Source organism: Asterias amurensis, chromosome 5 (assembly GCF_032118995.1).
Source record: "Asterias amurensis chromosome 5, ASM3211899v1".
In the NCBI taxonomy this organism is placed as follows: Eukaryota; Metazoa; Echinodermata; class Asteroidea; order Forcipulatida; family Asteriidae; genus Asterias; species Asterias amurensis.
Genome location: NC_092652.1, coordinates 3,577,165 through 3,597,365, shown reverse-complemented (window position 1 = coordinate 3,597,365; position 20,201 = coordinate 3,577,165). Strand labels below are relative to the sequence as shown.

General features: G+C 38.3%; 1 protein-coding gene across 1 annotated transcript in view; it reads right to left on the bottom strand.

The window, feature by feature from the left end:
- The window catches only part of LOC139937392 (atrial natriuretic peptide receptor 1-like), a 44,559-nt gene extending 28,415 nt beyond the window's left edge, over positions 1–16,144 (bottom strand). Inside the window, exons 1-2 of the mRNA XM_071932515.1 lie at positions 15,972–16,144; positions 6,390–6,433 (exon numbers count right to left, since the gene is read on the bottom strand). Of these exons, the coding sequence (XP_071788616.1) occupies positions 6,390–6,433; positions 15,972–16,144 (217 nt within the window). The remainder of the gene's footprint in view (positions 1–6,389; positions 6,434–15,971) is intronic.
- Positions 16,145–20,201: the final 4,057 nt, after the last annotated feature.

The following is a 20,201-nucleotide window of genomic DNA, read 5'->3' as shown; positions in this document are numbered from 1 at the left end:
CACCGTAGAGTAAAGTTGGCGTACTCGCCTCTCTCTACACGGTGTGAGATTGTTTCACGGGCAATCTCAAGGGCTGGTAATATACGGGTATCGCCGTATATGAAATTAGCTCTGAATAGAATCACTACAACATCTACAGTTATTGTTTCATTCCCAGAACACGTTGCCAAAATCACAATCAAAAGTAGCACTTTTCGCAACTGCCGACTTGCGCTGTCCATACTGCCTGCCTGCCTGCCTTACTAAACTAAACCACAGGCTGCTGAGCGGGTCTCTTTTTATAGGTCTATACTGTTTTGGCCACGCACGGGTATTATTATAATATGCAAGAAAAGCATCCGTTCATCGGAGGTGTTTCATGGACAATTCTTATTTATTCTACAATACTTGTATAAATTTATACGTGTTCCCATTGAAATATTTCTCAATGGGGAATACACATCCTTGAAGCTAAGATAAAAGAAAATGTGTAAAGGGTAATCTCTGATATGTAATTTGTATTCTATTCTGATAGCACAAAGGCTGATGGTAAATTTTCGGCCGCCAATATTAAAATCCGAAAGTAATCAGCTTTTACTGTGTAGCAGAAAAACACAGAAAGTTAAACTCAATATTTTATAAAGAAAAAAACCCTTAATAGACACGCATGACATCTGCGTTCGTGAGCGGATACGCACGCGTCAATCTTTTTGAATAAATTAGTGCAGGGGGCTAGGCTTTTTGATTGATTAATTAATTGCATTCAAAATTGTGTTACACAGATTTTGAAATAATATGCGCACGGTTTTCATCTTCCATTATCAGGTTATTGTTATCAACTTACTGATTGCGCATACGCATCCGAAAATAATTGTGAAAATGGTATTTCAAATTGTATGACTACGCATCCATTTAGCGAGCACAACTATTTTAGTTTTTTTTAAAGTCGGCCTCGTAAATGCAACATGACTATACGCACTCTGTTGTCTTCTAGACACTGCGCACCGTGAAAAAAATGAGTCTGCGTCCTGCGAACGCAGTGAAAACACAGTGAGTATGAACCAGCCTTGAAACCTCTCAATAATAAATTTGTTCAAGTATTAAATAATATGAAAGTGAAAGGAACATGATGCTTTCTAAGCAACTTAGGCGTCCACAATGACGTAAAACCTGTTGTTCAACCGTTCAGGTTAAATTTTTTAAACTATAACCGTGTTTAGTCTTCCTTATTTACACAAAGACTTATTGCCAAAAGAAGAACAGTCTTGAGTTGAATTGTTTTATTAATCAGGTATAAAAACATATGAAATTTAAAATATCGCCGGTGAACTTAAAGGGAAGGTAAGCGTTTGGTAATTACTCAAAACAAATATTAACTTTAAAACCGACTTGGTAACGAGCATTGGAGAGCAGTTGGTAGTATAAAACATTGTGGGAAAACGACACCCTTTGAACAAACGTAGTTTTTGAGAAAGAGGTATTTTGTCACTAAAATAATAAAAGACTTCTAGCTATATATTTTTTTTCATATATGAAAGAAAACAAACTCGTCTAACAAGGGTGTTTTTTGTTTCATCATTTTCTCGCAACTTCGATGACCGATTGAGCCCAAATTTTCACAGGCTTGTTATTTTATGATAACGTTGGGATACACCAAGTGAGAAGACTGGTCTTTGACAATTACCAAACGTGTACCTTCCCTTTAAGACGGTACGTTTTCGTAGAAGCCCCCCCCCCCCACTCTTGCGAGAAATGAACCTATGACAAGGGAGGTATAGGTGCGAATCGAATTTACAAAAACCTCGACTTCCTGCAAAGAGTGAATGAAAAATGTTCAATAAAAGTGTAGTAGAAAGCTACAATGACAGATACCCATTATAGAGAATTGTGTAGGCAGGCTTCGGAAATGAGCCTGCTTGAAAGTCAATACTATGACAAAACTAAAATCCGACTATAACACCAATTTTGAACTTCTCTCCATCTAATGTGTCTTCGAAGTGTCTCAAGAATAGAGCCTCGTACTCCTACATTACGAAGATCATCTTCAATATAGGAGGATCTCATTATAGTGAAACCATAAACATTTACTTAGCAAGAAATAAGAATTCCAGCTAATTCAAGCTACAATTTTAACTTAACAAATATTCACTTACTTCGGCTTATTGATTTGGCTTGTCGAAGGGTAGACTCAAACATGGTATCATCATTCCAACTGAAGTAGAAAGATTGTACCCGTTTTCCACTTTCTCGTAAACCATCTTCAATTGCGTTACCAGGATTACCGAATAGGATACCTTTAACGATCAAAACAATGGAATCCCAACCATAGAACTTCAACAGTTCCTCCATGAAAGACACCATCGTACCCACTTTGTTAACGGTACTAGTTAGAGTAGGATATCTTAGTTTACTCTCCAATGCATGAGACCCAGCACTTCCTGAGAAGATTGGTATATTCATCGAGGCAGCAAAGTCAGCCACACTTTGCATGTCGATACTGCACGGTGGCCCAAAATACGCAACTACGTTCCGTTCAAAGTAAAGTTGCGCAGCAATCCCCGAGGCGTAAGCAACTCTTCCACGACTACAGCCCTGTTCCGAGTAAACCCACCGTAGAGTAAAGTTGGCGTACTCGCCTCTCTCTACACGGTGTGAGATTGTTTCACGGGCAATCTCAAGGGCTGGTAGGATACGGGTATCGCCGTATATGAAATTAGCTCTGAATAGAATCACTACAACATCTACAGTTATTGTTTCATTCCCAGAACACGTTGCCAAAATCACAATCAAAAGTAGCACTTTTCGCAACTGCCGACTTGCGCTGTCCATACTGCCTGCCTGCCTGCCTTACTAAACTAAACCACAGGCTGCTGAGCGGGTCTCTTTTTATAGGTCTATACTGTTTTGGCCACGCACGGGTATTATTATAATATGCAAGAAAAGCATCTGTTCATCGGAGGTGTTTCATGGACAATTCTTATTTATTCTACAATACTTGTATAAATTTATACGTGTTCCCATTGAAATATTTCTCAATGGGGAATACACATCCTTGAAGCTAAGATAAAAGAAAATGTGTAAAGGGTAATCTCTGATATGTAATTTGTATTCTATTCTGATAGCACAAAGGCTGATGGTAAATTTTCGGCCGCCAATATTAAAATCCGAAAGTAATCAGCTTTTACTGTGTAGCAGAAAAACACAGAAAGTTAAACTCAATATTTTATAAAGAAAAAAACCCTTAATAGACACGCATGACATCTGCGTTCGTGAGCGGATACGCACGCGTCAATCTTTTTGAATAAATTAGTGCAGGGGGCTAGGCTTTTTGATTGATTAATTAATTGCATTCAAAATTGTGTTACACAGATTTTGAAATAATATGCGCACGGTTTTCATCTTCCATTATCAGGTTATTGTTATCAACTTACTGATTGCGCATACGCATCCGAAAATAATTGTGAAAATGGTATTTCAAATTGTATGACTACGCATCCATTTAGCGAGCACAACTATTTTAGTTTTTCTTAAAGTCGGCCTCGTAAACGCAACATGACTATACGCACTCTGCTGTCTTCTAGACACTGCGCACCGTGAAAAAAATGAGTCTGCGTCCTGCGAACGCAGTGAAAACACAGCGCGTATGAACCAGCCTTAAAAACCTCTTAATAATAAGTATAATTCAATTATGAAATAATATGTTAGTGAAAGGAACATGATGCTTTCTAAGGAATTTAGGCGTCCACAATGACGTAAAACCTATTGTTAAACCGTTCAGGTTAAATTTTTAAAACTTTAATTGTGTTTAGTCTTCGTTATTTACACAAAGACTTATTGCCAAAAGAAGAAACGTATTGAATTGAACTGTTTTATTAATCAGGTATAAAGAACACATGAAATTTAAAAAATAACCGGTGAACTTACGACGGTAAGTTTTCCTAAAAGCCCCCCCCCCCCCCATTGCGAGAAATGAACCTATGACAAGGGAGGTATAGGTGCGAATCGAATTTATAAAAAACCTCGACTTCCTGCAAAGAATGAATGAAAAATGATCAATAAAAGTGTAGTAGACAGCTACAATGAAAGATACTCATTATTATAGAGAGATGGTCAGGCAGTCTTCGGAAAGGAGCCTGCTTGAAAGTCAATACTATGACAAAACTAGACACTTAAAACCGACTATAACGTCCATGTTGAATTTCTCTCCATCTAATTGTCTCTTCGAAGTGTCTCAAGAATAAAGCCTCGTACTCAAACATCACGAAGATCATCTTCAATATAGGAGGATCTCGTTATAGTGACACCAAAAACATTTACTAAGCAAGAAATAAGAATTCCAGTCAATTAAAGCTACAATTTTAACTTAACAAATATTCACTTACTTCGACATATTGATTTGGCTTGTCGAAGGGTAGACTCAAACTTGGTATCATCATTCCAACTGAAGTAGAAAGATTGTACCCGTTTTCCACTTTCTCGTAAACCATCTTCAATTGCGTTAACAGGATTACCGAATAGGATACCTTTCACGATCAAAACAATGGAATCCCAACCATAGAACTTCAACAGTTCCTCCATGAAAGACACCATCGTACCCACTTTGTTAACGGTACTAGTTAGAGTAGGATATCTTAGTTTACTCTTCAATGCATGAGACCCAGCACTTCCTGAGAAGATTGGTATATTCATCGAGGCAGCAAAGTCAGCCACACTTTGCATGTCGCCACTGCACGGTGGCCCAAAATACGCAACTACGTTCCGTTCAAAGTAAAGTTGCGCAGCAATCCCCGAGGCGTAAGCAACTCTTCCACGACTACAACCATGTGCTGAGTAGACCCACCGTAGAGTGAAGTTGGCGTACTCGCGTCTCTCCACACGGTGTGAGATGATTTCACGGGCGATCTCAAGGGCTGGTAAGATACGGGTATCGCCGTATATGAAGTTAGCTCTGAATAGAATCACTACAACATCTACAGTTATTGTTTCATTCCCAGAACACGTTGCCAAAATCACAATCAAAAGTAGCACTTTTCGGAACAGCCGACTTAAGCTGTCCATACTGTCGTCTTACTTTGAGCAAACTGAGCCAAAAGCTTAGCAAGTCTCTTTGCATAGGTCTAGAAATCAGTTTTGACCACGAACGGACATTTATTACATGCAAGAATAAAGCATCCGTTTATCGGAAGTGTTTCATGGTCAATTCTTACTAAATCTACAATAATTCTTGTATAAACTTATACGTGTTCCCATTGAAGTTTTTCAATGGGGAATACACATCCATGAAGCTTCAATAAAGGAAAAGGTGTAAAGGGTAATCTCTGATATATAATTTGTACTCTTTTCTGATAGTACAAAAGCTGATGATCAATTTTCGGCCGCCAAAATAAATAGGAAAGTAATCGGCTTTTGTTGTGTAGCAGAAAAGCAGAAAGTTAAACTCTATACTTTGTTTAAAAAAAACTGAATAGACACGCATGACATCTGCGTTCGTGTGCGGATACGCACGCGTCAATTTTGTTCATACATTAGTGCAGGGGGGCTAGGCTTTTTTGATTAATTGATTGCATTCAAAGTTGTGTTACACAGATTTTGAAATATGCGCACGGTTTTCATCTTCCCTTATCAGGTTATTGTTATCATTTACCGACTGTACATACGCATCCGACAACATTCACTGTACAAACCTACGTGAATGTCCAATATCCAATATTGATGTACAGGGTAGACATTCACTGTACAAACCTACGTGAAGGACGAATATCCAATATTGATGTACAGGGTAAACATTTACTGTACAAACCCATGGGAATGTCCAATATCCAATATCGATGTGCAAGGTAGACAATCACTGTATAAACCTATAAACCCAAACCTATTGTCCAATATTCTTTACCAACAGGCAAAATCAATATTTGCTGTATAATCATGTGACGCTCAAATATCAAATATGAGACATACTTTACTGTCAATGATTTTAAAGACTTGTGTTTAACCATTCGCTAATTCATTCAATGTTCCAGTGGTTGAATGACAACAACAAAACACAGGTGAGACATACATTTACGACAGCTTTATTATAAAGATGATTTTGCTGTTCTCATATATATATACTTTTGTAAATTGTCTTTGGAAAAATGCCGAACAAGCTTGATCTTACGCAGGACGGAACCTGTCTAATATGATATGAGGCATTGCATGGTGAGGTATCAATAAACAATTTGGTTTTCTGCAGCACTGTATCTACTGGCTCGGACGATTATGTTCTTTTAAGAATTTGTCTTGCTTTATATTCTTTTACCGCGGAGTAGATTTTTGTATCAGGATACCGTCCTGCCTACGACGGGTATAGGTTTCGCCTCGCAAAGTTAGACGTTACTCTGGTGGTAAAACAAATATTTTTAACGACTTACCTCGACTGTTCAAAGATGCTTCTTCTAATATATTATCCAAGTCACTGTCAGGCTGAAGACGAATATCAAAGATTCTAACTCCAGCGTCATACAACACATCTTCAATTTCAAAAGCAGGTTGAGCGAATAAATGTCCAAAGTTTATTACAACGCAGGAACTCCACCCGTACTTGTAAAACAACCCCCTCAAGAAAGATGCCATTGTGCTTGGTTTATACACCGTTTGAGTCAACGTTGGATACCTGACTTTATCATCCAATTCACTCGAACTAGCACTGCCGGAGAAAATTGGTATACCCTTTGCAGCAGCAAAATCAGCTACACTTGAGAGGGGGTAACTGCAAGGAGGCCCAATATAAGCAACTACGTCTTCTTCAAAATACAGTTGAGCTGCTTCTCCGACGGCATACTGTACGCCGTGACTGCAACCGTGGAATGAGTAAACCCACCGTAGAGTAAAGTTAGCATACGCGCCTCTCTGGACACGGTGTGAGATGGTTTCACGGGCAATCTCAAGGGCTGGTAAGATACGGCTTTCTGAATAAATCGAATGTTTGGCACTTCTGAACGTGAACACAAATATACTCAAGCTGTTTGTAACGTACCCAGAACAGGTTGGTGTGTGTAACCCAATCAATAGAACCACCAAGAGGAATGTTATAACAGTGCCTCCCATTCCAACGTTCAGGTGACTGTCTCAGTACGACAGCAAGCAAACGCGGTCATGCAGATCAACACCACTAAAAAGTCTTCAGGGATATTGAGTACTGATTTGTTTAAGACCATCATCAGTGCAGTACCGTAGCTCAAAATGCAACTGAAACAAATCTATAATATTCCTGCTTTTTATGGTTTCTCGCTCCTGTCTGCGATCTCATACAAACATATAAGGACCTACAAGACGATTTATTGGGTCAAATCACGGCACGTCACAATATGAAATTATTCGGTTTTCGCAGAAATTCGATTATTGAAACATGTTTTAAGGTATATTCATCAATACCTCAGACAGTTTCGCTATTCCTATTGGGTGGAGAGCGCGTCACGTGGGTGTGTATACACCTTTGTTTATGACCAGTAAAAAGTGTTGAAACATGGGCGTGACACGCCTGCTTGCACCTGTGCTTATAAGCAGTTTCGTCATCCCTATAGACTGTGCAAGTCTCGCGCAGATTTGAACTTCCGCACCATTGTGGTCCCAACCTTACGAAGTTTTACGTTGGGGAGATTTTGTTTCGTCCATTACTTTAGTTTAATATAGTTTATGACCATAAAAATGACATATGTTGTTAAAAATGTAATACTCATTAACAACATATATAAAAGTAAAAATAAAGTCAACATAATAACGAAGAAAAACCGATATTTAAACTTGACCTCAGGTCAGGTTACTTGTAAAAAATTAAGAATTTGTGCCCATCTCCGATCACGAAACTTACGCAGACGCTTGTTTTGGCCGCGCAGGGTGGAAAGCCTTTTCATTGGTCGCTTAGGCGTCGGCTTCCTCTTTAAAATGCGTCACGCGTTTATCTAACGCCCTTGCGACCATCGTGCGTCCGCGTATAAACCAGCTTTCAGTAGTTTTACATTCGGGCGTAGATTTACAAAAGGGGTTTCAAAACATTTAAGATCAAACAAACATCCTTGTCCCAGAGTTTTACTTTTGTCTATACATAGACTTTAACCGATAATTGTGTATTTGTTTAAAAAGCTAAAACTAATTTAAACAAGCTGTAATGGGTATTTTTATTGTTCAGATTCGGCATTAAGAAAAAATTATAGCAAAGATTTGTTCATAAAAAAATTAAGTTATTCAGTTGTCGTGTTTTCTCGCTCCGGTGCGCGCGAGACTTGCACAGTCTATTGGTCGAGAGCATTGATCTCCAGTATAATGGAGATCAATGGTCGAGAGCAACGGCCGAGACAGTTGTGCCACATCACGCGATACGCGCGACGCGCACAGCATTCCCTTATAAGGAGTTGTTTACCCGAGGGCCTTGACTGGGCCTTACCATTTCATAGCTGGAGGGGTCTTGTGTTGAAAGAAATCATTTAAAAATTATAATCATTAAAGTTATAATTAGGTCTCGAAATCAAATTCGTGGAAAATTACTTCTTTCTCCAAAACTATGGCACTTCAGAGGGAGCTGTTTCTCACAATGTTTTATACCACCAACTTCTCCCCATTACTTGTCACCAAGAAAGGTTTTATGCTAATAATTATTTTGAGTAATTACCAATAGTGTCCACTGCCTTTAAATTTGCATCGGGGATAAAGAATATTAATTAGTATGGGTAAAAAACAAAGCTAATATATGTTTTAAGGTCAAATCCATCGGTACCTTACTTATTGTACCCATGTTAATTTCTCTGTTTATCCAGATTTTCATAACCAGCCTGTAGCTACTGCAAAGTCCCATTTCATCCTGCACTCAACATGTATATGATTTTAAAAATAATGGAATTGTTGTGTAGTACCGAAGTAGTAAGTAAAATTTCACCTTTGATTAATAAATTAATACATAACCTACGCATTCGTCTTGCATCCCATATATAATTCCTCCCCACATCCATATGCCATAAATCTGGGGCAAGCACTGTACAAAAAAATTATAAATTAAGTTGCGCCAGAAACCTTCTGAGTTTAAAGGAGCCGAATCTCTCACACACAACAAATCTAGAGTCCGTTAACATCCTACAAGAATAGAGAGAGGATACATTACAGAAAAGGTAAAGCGGTCAGAAACGAAACTTGTAGGGCAAACCTTTGTCATGAAGAAATCAAAAGGAATGCAATAACGCTCTAGAAGTGATAAAGTTTAGAGGAAGCATATTGCAGAAAGTCAAACTCATTGAACACGGAACGAAAAGTACTACTTTCTAAGGGGTGGGGCACAAAAAAAACCTAACGCATAAAAAACGGCAACAACAACCACCGTTACTAACATAATATTTGTTCTGACAATAAATTGAGCAAACTTGTTTTAAATTACCGGGAAATATTATGAATTGAAAGTAATTGGCTTATTTATATAGAAGCATGCATTCTCCTTTAACAGCAGTGGACACAATTGGTAATTACTCAAAATAGTTATTAACATAAAACCTTACTTGGTAACGAGTAATGGAGAGGTTGATAGTATAAAACATTTCGAGAAACGGCTCCCTCTGACGTGACGTAGTTTTCGAGAAAGAAGTTGTTTTTCACGAATTTGATGTCGAGACCTCAGAATTAGATTTTGACGTCTCGAAATCAAGCATCTGAAAGCACACAACTTCGTGTGACAAGGGAGTTTTTTTTTTCTTTTCTTTCATTATTATCTCGCAACTTCGACGACCAATTGAGCTCAAATTCTTATATAACAGGTTTGTTATGTTATGCATGTTGAGATACACCAAGTGAGAAGACTGGTCTTGACAAGTACCAATACTGTCTTGTGTCTTTAATGGATTGCTATACACCTGCATGCATTTAATGTTGAACTATTCTATTTCTGCCATGTAATAACTCACTCATTTTGTTGGCTTTGTTGCCTTCATTAAATTTTAAATTGGTCTTATCTACATACAGTTTGTCTTTAACGGGTTCCTTGTTCGTTTCCTTGCTACATACACGGCATGTCATTGTCAAGTTTAGCATTCTTTTTAAAAACCTGAATACAAAGTTATCACAATTATTTAAGGATTTGAAATAGTAAAAAAAAAAAAATCAGGGGGAAAATTCACACACATTACGTTTCTGCTCGAACACCAACTATCTGACAAATCCTTTAACTAAACAATCAAATGAAGAGAAGTAAAAGTAAACCCCCCCCCAAAAAAACAAAAAAAAAAACAAAAAAAAAAAAACAATTAAATAAAAAAAATAAAAAATAAATAAAAAAAGTACTTCAATCCAACCTCTCGACACACAAAGATATCGATAAACAAACAAACCCATGACCAAAAAAGAAAACAGCCGTCACATTTCTTTATATTAACAAAAAGTAAGGATGCGCGAAGCGTCGTTTTTTTAAATAATGTTATATTTTCTCTGGAAATATTTTTCAAAACAAATATATTGTCCAAGACAAATAAGAAAGTTTAGTGTTGTCGTTAACTACTCACCATGACAGTAACAAATGTTGGTCAAAAAGAAACTAATGGACACACATTTTACTAAGAGCCGGTACTAATACTACGATGTCACAATAGAACTTGAATTATAAGGGGTCGCATATGTTAGAGATTGAACGAGACATTATATACAAAGCACTTTGTTTAATATACCGACAACTTGTCTTAAAGACACTGGACCTATTGGTAATTGTCAAAGACTAGTCTTCACAGTTGGTGTATCTCAAAATATGCATAAAAAAACAAACCTGTGAAAATTATCGGTTGTCGAAGTTGCGAGATAATAATGAAAGAAAAAAACACCCTTGTCACACAAAGTGATCAGATGCTTGTTGAGACCTCAAATTCTGAATCTTAGGTCTCGAAATCAAATCCGTGCAAAAAACTTCTTTCTCGAAAACTACATTACCTCAGAGGGAGCCGTTTCTCACAATGTTTTATACTATCAACCTCTCCCCATTACTCATAACCAAAAAAGGGTTTTATGCTAATAATTATTTTGAGTAATTACCAACAGTGTCCACTGCCTTAAGATTTATATTGGTACGTTGTAAAGTCGAGCCTTTGTCTATCAGCAACGTACATACCTACTGATTCACTTACTTTGGCTAATTGATGTGGCTTGTCGAAGAGTTGACTCAAACTTGGTATCGTCATTGTAAATAAAGAAGAAAGATTGTACTTGTATTCCATTTTCTCGTAAACCATCTTCGATTGCGTTACCGGGGTTCCGGAACAGGATACCTTTCACGATCAAAACAATGGAATCCCAACCATAGAACTTCAACAGTTCCTTCATGAAAGACACCATGGTACCCACTTGGTAAACAGTATTAGTCAGTGTATGATATCTGTATTTGTTTTCCAATGCTTTTAATGTAGCACTTCCTGAGAAGATCGGTATATTCATCGAAGCAGCAAAGTCGGCCACACTTTGCAAGTCGCCACCGCAAGGTGGCCCGAAAAACGCCATTACATTCCGTTCAAAATAAAGTTGCGCAGCGACCCCGGAGGCGTAGACAACTCGTCCATGACTACAGCCCTTTTCCGAGTAAACCCACCGTAGAGTAAAGTTGGCGTACTCGCCTCTCTCTACACGGTGTGAGATTGTTTCACGGGCAATCTCAAGGGCTGGTAATATACGGGTATCGCCGTATATGAAGTTAAATCTGGATAGAATCACTACAACATCTACAGTTATTGTTTCATTCCCAGAACACGTTGCCAAAATCACAATCAAAAGTAGCACTTTTCGCAACTGCCGACTTGCGCTGTCCATACTGCCTGCCTGCCTGCCTTACTAAACTAAACCACAGGCTGCTGAGCGGGTCTCTTTTTATAGGTCTATACTGTTTTGTCCACGCACGGGTATTTATTATAATATGCAAGAAAAGCATCTGTTCATCGGAAGTGTTTCATGGACAATTCTTATTAATTCTACAATACTTGTATAAATTTATACGTGTTCCCATTGAAATATTTCTCAATGGGGAATACACATCCTTGAAGCTACAATAAAAGAAAATGTGTAAAGGGTAATCTCTGATATGTAATTTTTACTCTATGCTGATAATACAAAAGGCTGATGGTCAATTTTCGGCCGCCAATATTAAAATCAGAAAGTAATCGGCTTTTACTGTGTAGCAGAAAAACACAGAAAGTTAAACTCAATATTTTATAAAGAAAAAACCCTTAATAGACACGCATGACAACTGCGTTCGTGAGCGGATACGCACGCGTCAATCTTTTTGAATAAATTAGTGCAGGGGGGCTAGGCTTTTTGATTGATTAATTAAATCAATCAAAATTGTGTTACACAGATTTTGAAATAATATGCGCACGGTTTTCATCTTCCATTATCAGGTTATTGTTATCAACTTACTGATTGCGCATACGCATCCGAAAATAATTTTGAAAATGGTATTTCAAATTGTATGACTACGCATCCATTTAGCGAGCACAACTATTTTAGTTTTTCTTAAAGTCGGCCTCGTAAATGCAACATGACTATACGACCTCTGCTGTCTTCTAGACACTGCGCACCGTGAAAACATTGAGTCTGCGTCCTGCGAACGCAGTGAAAACACAGCGCGTATGAACCAGCCTTAACAACCTCTTAATAATAAGTATAATTCAATTATGAAATAATATGTTAGTGAAAGGAACATGATGCTTTCTAAGGAACTTAGGCGTCCACAATGACGTAAAACCTATTGTTAAACCGTTCAGGTTAAATTTTTAAAACTTTAATTGTGTTTAGTCTTCGTTATTTACACAAAGACTTATTGCCAAAAGAAGAAACGTCTTGAATTGAATTGTTTTATTAATCAGGTATAAAAAACACATGAAATTTAAAATATCGCCGGTCAACTTAAAGGGAATGTACACGTTTGGTAATTACTCAAAACAAATATTAACTTTAAAACCGACTTGGTAACGAGCATTGGAGAGCAGTTGGTAGTATAAAACATTGTGGAAAACGACTCCTTCTGAAGTAACGTAGTTTTTGAGAAAGAGGTATTTTGTCACTAAAATAATAAAATTTCTAGCTATATTTTTTTTTTCATATATGAAAGAAAACAAACTCGTCTAACAAGGGTGTTTTTTGTTTCATCATTTTCTCGAAACTTCGATGACCGATTGAGCCCAAATTTTCACAGGCTTGTTATTTTATGATAATGTTGGGATACACCAAGTGAGAAGACTGGTCTTTGACAATTACCAAACGTGTACCTTCCCTTTAAGACGGTACGTTTTCGTAGAAGCCCCCCCCCCCCCCCCACTCTTGCGAGAAATGAACCTATGACAAGGGAGGTAAAGGTGCGAATCGAATTTACAAAAACCTCCACTTCCTGCAAAGAGTGAATAAAAAATGTTCAATAAAAGTGTAGTAGAAAGCTACAATGACAGATACCCATTATTATAGAGAGTTGTGTAGGCAGGCTTCGGAAAGGAGCCTGCTTGAAAGTCAATACTATGACAAAACTAAAAACCGACTATAGCACCAATTTTGAACTTCTCTCCATCTAATGTGTCTTCGAAGTGTCTCAAGAATAGAGCCTAGTACTCCTACATTACGAAGATCATCTTCAATATAGGAGGATCTCATTATAGTGAAACCATAAACATTTACTTAGCAAGAAATAAGAGTTCCAGCTAATTCAAGCTACAATTTTAACTTAACAAATATTCACTTACTTCGGCTTATTGATTTGGCTTGTCGAAGGATAGACTCAAACGTGGTATCATCATTCCAACTGAAGTAGAAAGATTGTACCCGTTTTCCACTTTCTCGTAAACCATCTTCAATTGCGTTACCAGGATTACCGAATAGGATACCTTTCACGATCAAAACAATGGAATCCCAACCATAGAACTTCAACAGTTCCTCCATGAAAGACACCATCGTACCCACTTTGTTAACGGTACTAGTTAGAGTAGGATATCTTAGTTTACTCTCCAATGCATGAGACCCAGCACTTCCTGAGAAGATTGGTATATTCATCGAGGCAGCAAAGTCAGCCACACTTTGCATGTCGCCACTGCACGGTGGCCCAAAATACGCAACTACGTTCCGTTCAAAGTAAAGTTGCGCTGCAATCCCCGAGGCGTAAACAACTCTTCCACGACTACAGCCCTGTTCCGAGTAGACCCACCGTAGAGTAAAGTTGGCGTACTCGCCTCTCTCCACACGGTGTGAGATTGTTTCACGGGCAATCTCAAGGGCTGGTAAGATACGGGTATCGCCGTATATGAAGTTAGCTCTGAATAGAATCACTACAACATCTACAGTTATTGTTTCATTCCCAGAACACGTTGCCAAAATCACAATCAAAAGTAGCACTTTTCGGAACAGCCGACTTACGCTGTCCATACTGCCTGCCTTACTTAAGTAAACTAAACCAAAAGCTGCTGAGCGGGTCTCTTTTTATAGGTCTAAACTGTTTTGGCCACGCACGGGTATTTACTATAATATGCAAGAAAAGCATCCGTTCATCGGAAGTGTTTCAAGGACAATTCTGATTAATTCTACAATAATTCTTGTATAAATTTATACGTGTTCCCATTGAAATATTTCTCAATGGGGAATACACATCCTTGAAGCTTCAATAAAGGAAAAGGTGTAAAGGGTAATCTCTGATATATAATTTGTATTCTTTTCTGATAGTACAAAGGCTGATGGTCAATTTTCGGCCGCCAAAATAAATAGGAAAGTAATCGGCTTTTGTTGTGTAGCAGAAAAGCAGAAAGTTAAACTCTATACTTTATAAAAAAAAAAAAAAAGGAATAGACACGCATGACATTTGCGTTCGTGTGCAGATACGCACGCGTCAATTTTGTTCATACATTAGTGCAGGGGGGGGGGGCTTGGCTTTTTTGACTTACTGATTGCATTCAAAGTTGTGTCACACAGATTTTGAAATATGCGCACGGTTTTCATCTTCCCTTATCAGGTTATTGTTATCATTTACTGACTGTACATACGCATCCGACAATATTGTGAAAATGGTATTTCAAATTGTATGAATACACATCCATTAAGCGAGCACAACTATTTGAGTTTTTCTTAAAGTCGGCCTCGTAAATGCAGCATGACTATACGCACTCTGCTGTCTTCTAGACACTGCGCCACGTGAACAAAATGAGGCTGCGTCCTGCGAACGCAGTGAAAACACAGCGCGTATGAACCAGACTTAAAAACCTCTTAATAATAAATATAATTCAATTATGAAATAATATGTTAGTGAAAGGAATATGATGCTTTCTAAGGAACATAGGCGTCTACAATGACGTAAAACCTGTTGTTAAACCGTTCGGGTTAAATTTTTAAAACTTTAATTGGGTTTAGTCTTCTTTATTTACACAAAGACTTATTGCCCAAAGAAGGCAAAGAAAAAAAAAAGTCTTGAATTGAATTGTTTTGTTAATCAGGTAAAAAAAACATGAAATTGAAAATATCGCCGGTGAACTTAAGACGGTAAGTTTTCCTAAAAGCCCCCCCCCCCCCCATTGCGAGAAATGAACCTATGACAAGGGAGGTATAGGTGCGAATCGAATTTATAAAAAACCTCGACTTCCTGCAAAGAATGAATGAAAAATGATCAATAAAAGTGAAGAAGACAGCTACAATGAAAGATACCCATTATTATAGAGAGATGGTCAGGCAGTCTTCGGAAAGGAGCCTGCTTGAAAGTCAATACTATGACAAAACTAGACACTTAAAACCGACTATAACATCCATGTTGAATTTCTCTCCATCTAATGTCTCTTCGAAGTGTCTCAAGAATAAAGCCTCGTACTCAAACATCACGAAGATCATCTTCAATATAGGAGGATCTCGTTATAGTGAAACCAAAAACATTTACTAAGCAAGAAATAAGAATTCCAGCCAATTAAAGCTACAATTTTAACTTAACAAATATTCACTTACTTCGGCTTATTGATTTGGCTTGTCGAAGGGTAGACTCAAACTTTGTATCATCATTCCAACTGAGGTAGAAAGATTGTGCCCGTTTTCCACTTTCTCGTAAACCATCTTCAATTGCGTTACCAGGATTACCGAATAGGATACCTTTCACGATCAAAACAATGGAATCCCAACCATAGAACTTCAACAGTTCCTCCATGAAAGACACCATCGTACCCACTTTGTTAACGGTACTAGTTAGAGTAGGATATCTTAGTTTACTCTCCAATGCATGAGACCCAGCACTTCCTGAGAAGATTGGTATATTCATCGAGGCAGCAAAGTCAGCCACACTTTGCATGTCGCCACTGCACGGTGGCCCAAAATACGCAACTACGTTCCGTTCAAAGTAAAGTTGCGCTGCAATCCCCGAGGCGTAAGCAACTCTTCCACGACTACAGCCCTGTTCCGAGTAAACCCACCGTAGAGTAAAGTTGGCGTACTCGCCTCTCTCCACACGGTGTGAGATGGTTTCACGGGCAATCTCAAGGGCTGGTAAGATACGGGTATCGCCGTATATGAAGTTAGCTCTGAATAGAATCACTACAACATTTACAGTTATTGTTTCATTCCCAGAACACGTTGCCAAAATCACAATCAAAAGTAGCACTTTTCGGAACAGCCGACTTACGCTGTCCATACTGCCTGCCTTACTTAAGTAAACTAAACCAGAAGCTGCTGAGCGGGTCTCTTTTTATAGGTCTAAACTGTTTCGGCCACGCATGGATATTTATTATAATATGCAAGAAAAGCATCCGTTCATCGGAAGTGTTTCATGGACAATTCTTATTAATTCTACAATACTTGTATAAATTTATAGGTGTTTCCATTGAAATATTTCTCAATGGGAAATACACATCCTTGAAGCTTCAATTAAGGAAAACACATATAGGGTAATCTCTGATATAATTTGTATTCTATTCTGATAGCACAAAGGCTGATGGTAAATTTTCGGCCGCCAAAGAAAATAGGAAAGTAAACGGCTTTTGTTGTGTAGCAGAAAAGCAGAAAGTTAAACTCTATACTTTATAAAAAAATAAATAAAAAATGAATAGACACGTATGACATTTGCGTTCGTGTGCAGATACGCACGCGTCAATTTTGTTCATACATTAGTGCAGGGGGGGGGGCTTGGGCTTTTTGGACTTATTGATTGCATTCAAACTTGTGTTAAACAGATTTTGAAATATGCGCACGGTTTTCATCTTCCCTTATCAGGTTATTGTTATCGTTTACTGACTGTTCATACGCATCCGACAATATTGTGAAAATGGTATTTCAAATTGTATGACTACGCATCCATTTAGCGAGCACAACTATTTGAGTTTTTTTTAAGTCGGCCTCGTAAATGCAGCATGACTATACGCACTCTGCTGTCTTCTAGACACTGCGCACCGTGAAAAAAATGAAACCAAAAACATTTACTTAGCAAGAAATAAGAATTCCAGCCAATTCAAGCTACAGTTTTAACTTTAAAAAATATTCACTTACTTCGGCTTATTGATTTGGCTTGTCGAAGGGTAGACTCAAACTTGGTATCATCATTCCAACTGAAGTAGAAAGATTGTACCCGTTTTCCACTTTCTCGTAAACCATCTTCAATTGCGTTACCAGGATTACCGAATAGGATACCTTTCACGATCAAAACAATGGAATCCCAACCATAGAACTTCAACAGTTCCTCCATGAAAGACACCATCGTACCCACTTTGTTAACGGTACTAGTTAGAGTAGGATATCTTAGTTTACTCTCCAATGCATGAGACCCAGCACTTCCTGAGAAGATTGGTATATTCATCGAGGCAGCAAAGTCAGCCACACTTTGCATGTCGCCACTGCACGGTGGCCCAAAATACGCAACTACGTTCCGTTCAAAGTAAAGTTGCGCAGCAATCCCCGAGGCGTAAGCAACTCTTCCACGACTACAACCATGTGACGAGTAGACCCACCGTAGAGTAAAGTTGGCGTACTCGCCTCTCTCCACACGGTGTGAGATTGTTTCACGGGCAATCTCAAGGGCTGGTAGGATACGGGTTTCTCCGTATATAGAGTTACTTCTGAAAAGAATCACTACAACATCTACAGTTATTGTTTCATTCCCAGAACACGTTGCCAAAATCACAATCAAAAGTAGCACTTTTCGTAACTGCCGACCGACGCAGCTGTCCATACTGTCGCTTTACTTCAGAGTCAATTAAACTAGAGCCTTAAAAAAATATGTTTTTATAGGTCTACAATTGTAATGACCATGCACGTAAGAAAGCTTCCATCATTTGGAAGTGTTTTCGAAGGTCAGATTAGGACTTATCTATCAACAATCTTTGGTGTATTATTGACATATTTTGTCAATGGGGAAAAAAAATCCTTGAATTTTACTTAAGAAAAACACATATCAGGCAATCTGATCCATACGTGTGCCATTAGGCCCGGCTTATACTTCCTGTTGATACGAATGCGAACCAAGTTTTGCCGTCAAATGGCTTTTTTCGCAGCGAATTCGCAGGAGCTGTTTGAGCACGGGAAGTCTGAGCCGGGCTCATATCAGACGGTTACAAAATATAACTTGATCGAAATGTTACTGTAGTGACAAGAATAAGCTGCATTGACCCATCACAACCGTGAACAATCGTCAACAAACACAATCTCCTATACAGATTTTGATGGGGGGGGGGGGGGCTGCACAGTTTGTGTAGTATTTAAAATTCAAAACTCCATAGTGGACCGACCAATTAAGTCGCGCCCTTACTGCATTGACCAATCACAGCCACGAACACAAGTTTAACTTTTTTACTGCCGCAGCAAAATTCCTCCTTTTTGAACAGGTCCAATTTTTGTGATGCTCAATCACATCATGATTCATATTACTATACGCTGTGAAAGAGTTTTTTGTGATGCTCAATCACATCACGATTCAAATTACTATACGCTGTGAAAGAGGTTCAACTGAAGTGCCATTTTTGACGCCATTTAAACGTGAGGTTAAGGCATTGTAATGTTTCCACCCACTGACATAAATGAGTTATTAAATGAGTCACTCAATTGATTTTCACTTTGGGGTCTCTTCTTTAGTGTTGTACTGAAGTACGGAACCCGTAAAGGTTTTTTTTCCAGCAAATCAAATCATAATGCCAGTTGCATTAAAAACGATTCAAAATGAAGTGTCATCAATTGAGCCATCAACGAATTTTCCAGTACACACGCACATAAGTGTATACGCCTGTTTTATTTATATAATATCTTGTTTTGCAACAGCTCCATTTGTTTTTGTATATGTTTTCAAACTGGGGAACCTTTCCCGAACCGTGGACCCTATTGTCCTCTTTTGTTATAGGTCCCCGGTTTGAATGTGTATACACGTACTCCAAGCGTGGAATCGGTGTACTGCGTGTAATACCGGGACCTATTAAACGAATACACCACAAATACACCACGGTTGCAGGTTGTGTAAGGTCCCTAGTTGTAAAGTGTGTACCACTCAAAAATAAACTTTGAGTTACAAGTACAAACAGAACAACAAAAAAACAGTCCCCGATTACAGCCGTCGATTTCAACAAACTCTTCCTTACTTAGGACTAATCTTAGAACTTAGGACGAGTTAAGTTCCATGTCATTGAACATAAAGACATATAGAAGAGTTTGCGGTAACACCATGTAAAAACAATCTCTAAATGAGTTGGGGTGGTTCTGAAAAGAACCATTGGATTTACTCGACGTTTCGATCAGTATGCTCTGATCGTCGACGATTGTTATTACATGGTGTTACCGCAAACTCTTTTATATCTTATTTCCACCATGCAAAGTTTCAAATCCTACTGGACATAAAGACGCAATGAACCAATCCCAAGTTAGGACGAGTTACTCGTCCTAACTAGTCCTTACTCGTCCTAGGACTAATTATGACTTTAGGACGAGTTAACTTCCACATACAAAGACGTAGGACGCATTGAACCCATCCCAAGTTAGGACGAGTAACTCGTCCTACGAGTTACTCGTCCTAACTCGAGATCGGAATAATCCAAGTGTTAGTAAAATCGGCTGCAGGCCTAGATATTTACATGCTTGTGTGAGCATAGATCTAACGGGTTTTTTTTAATAAGGGGGACTAAAACTCAATGACATATTCTATACATTTACTTCCATTGCTTTCTAAAGACATACTCACTTCGGCCAACGCTGGAAGCTTCTTTCAGAGGAACCTCAAAGTTCATGTCATTGTAGTGGACCTCAAG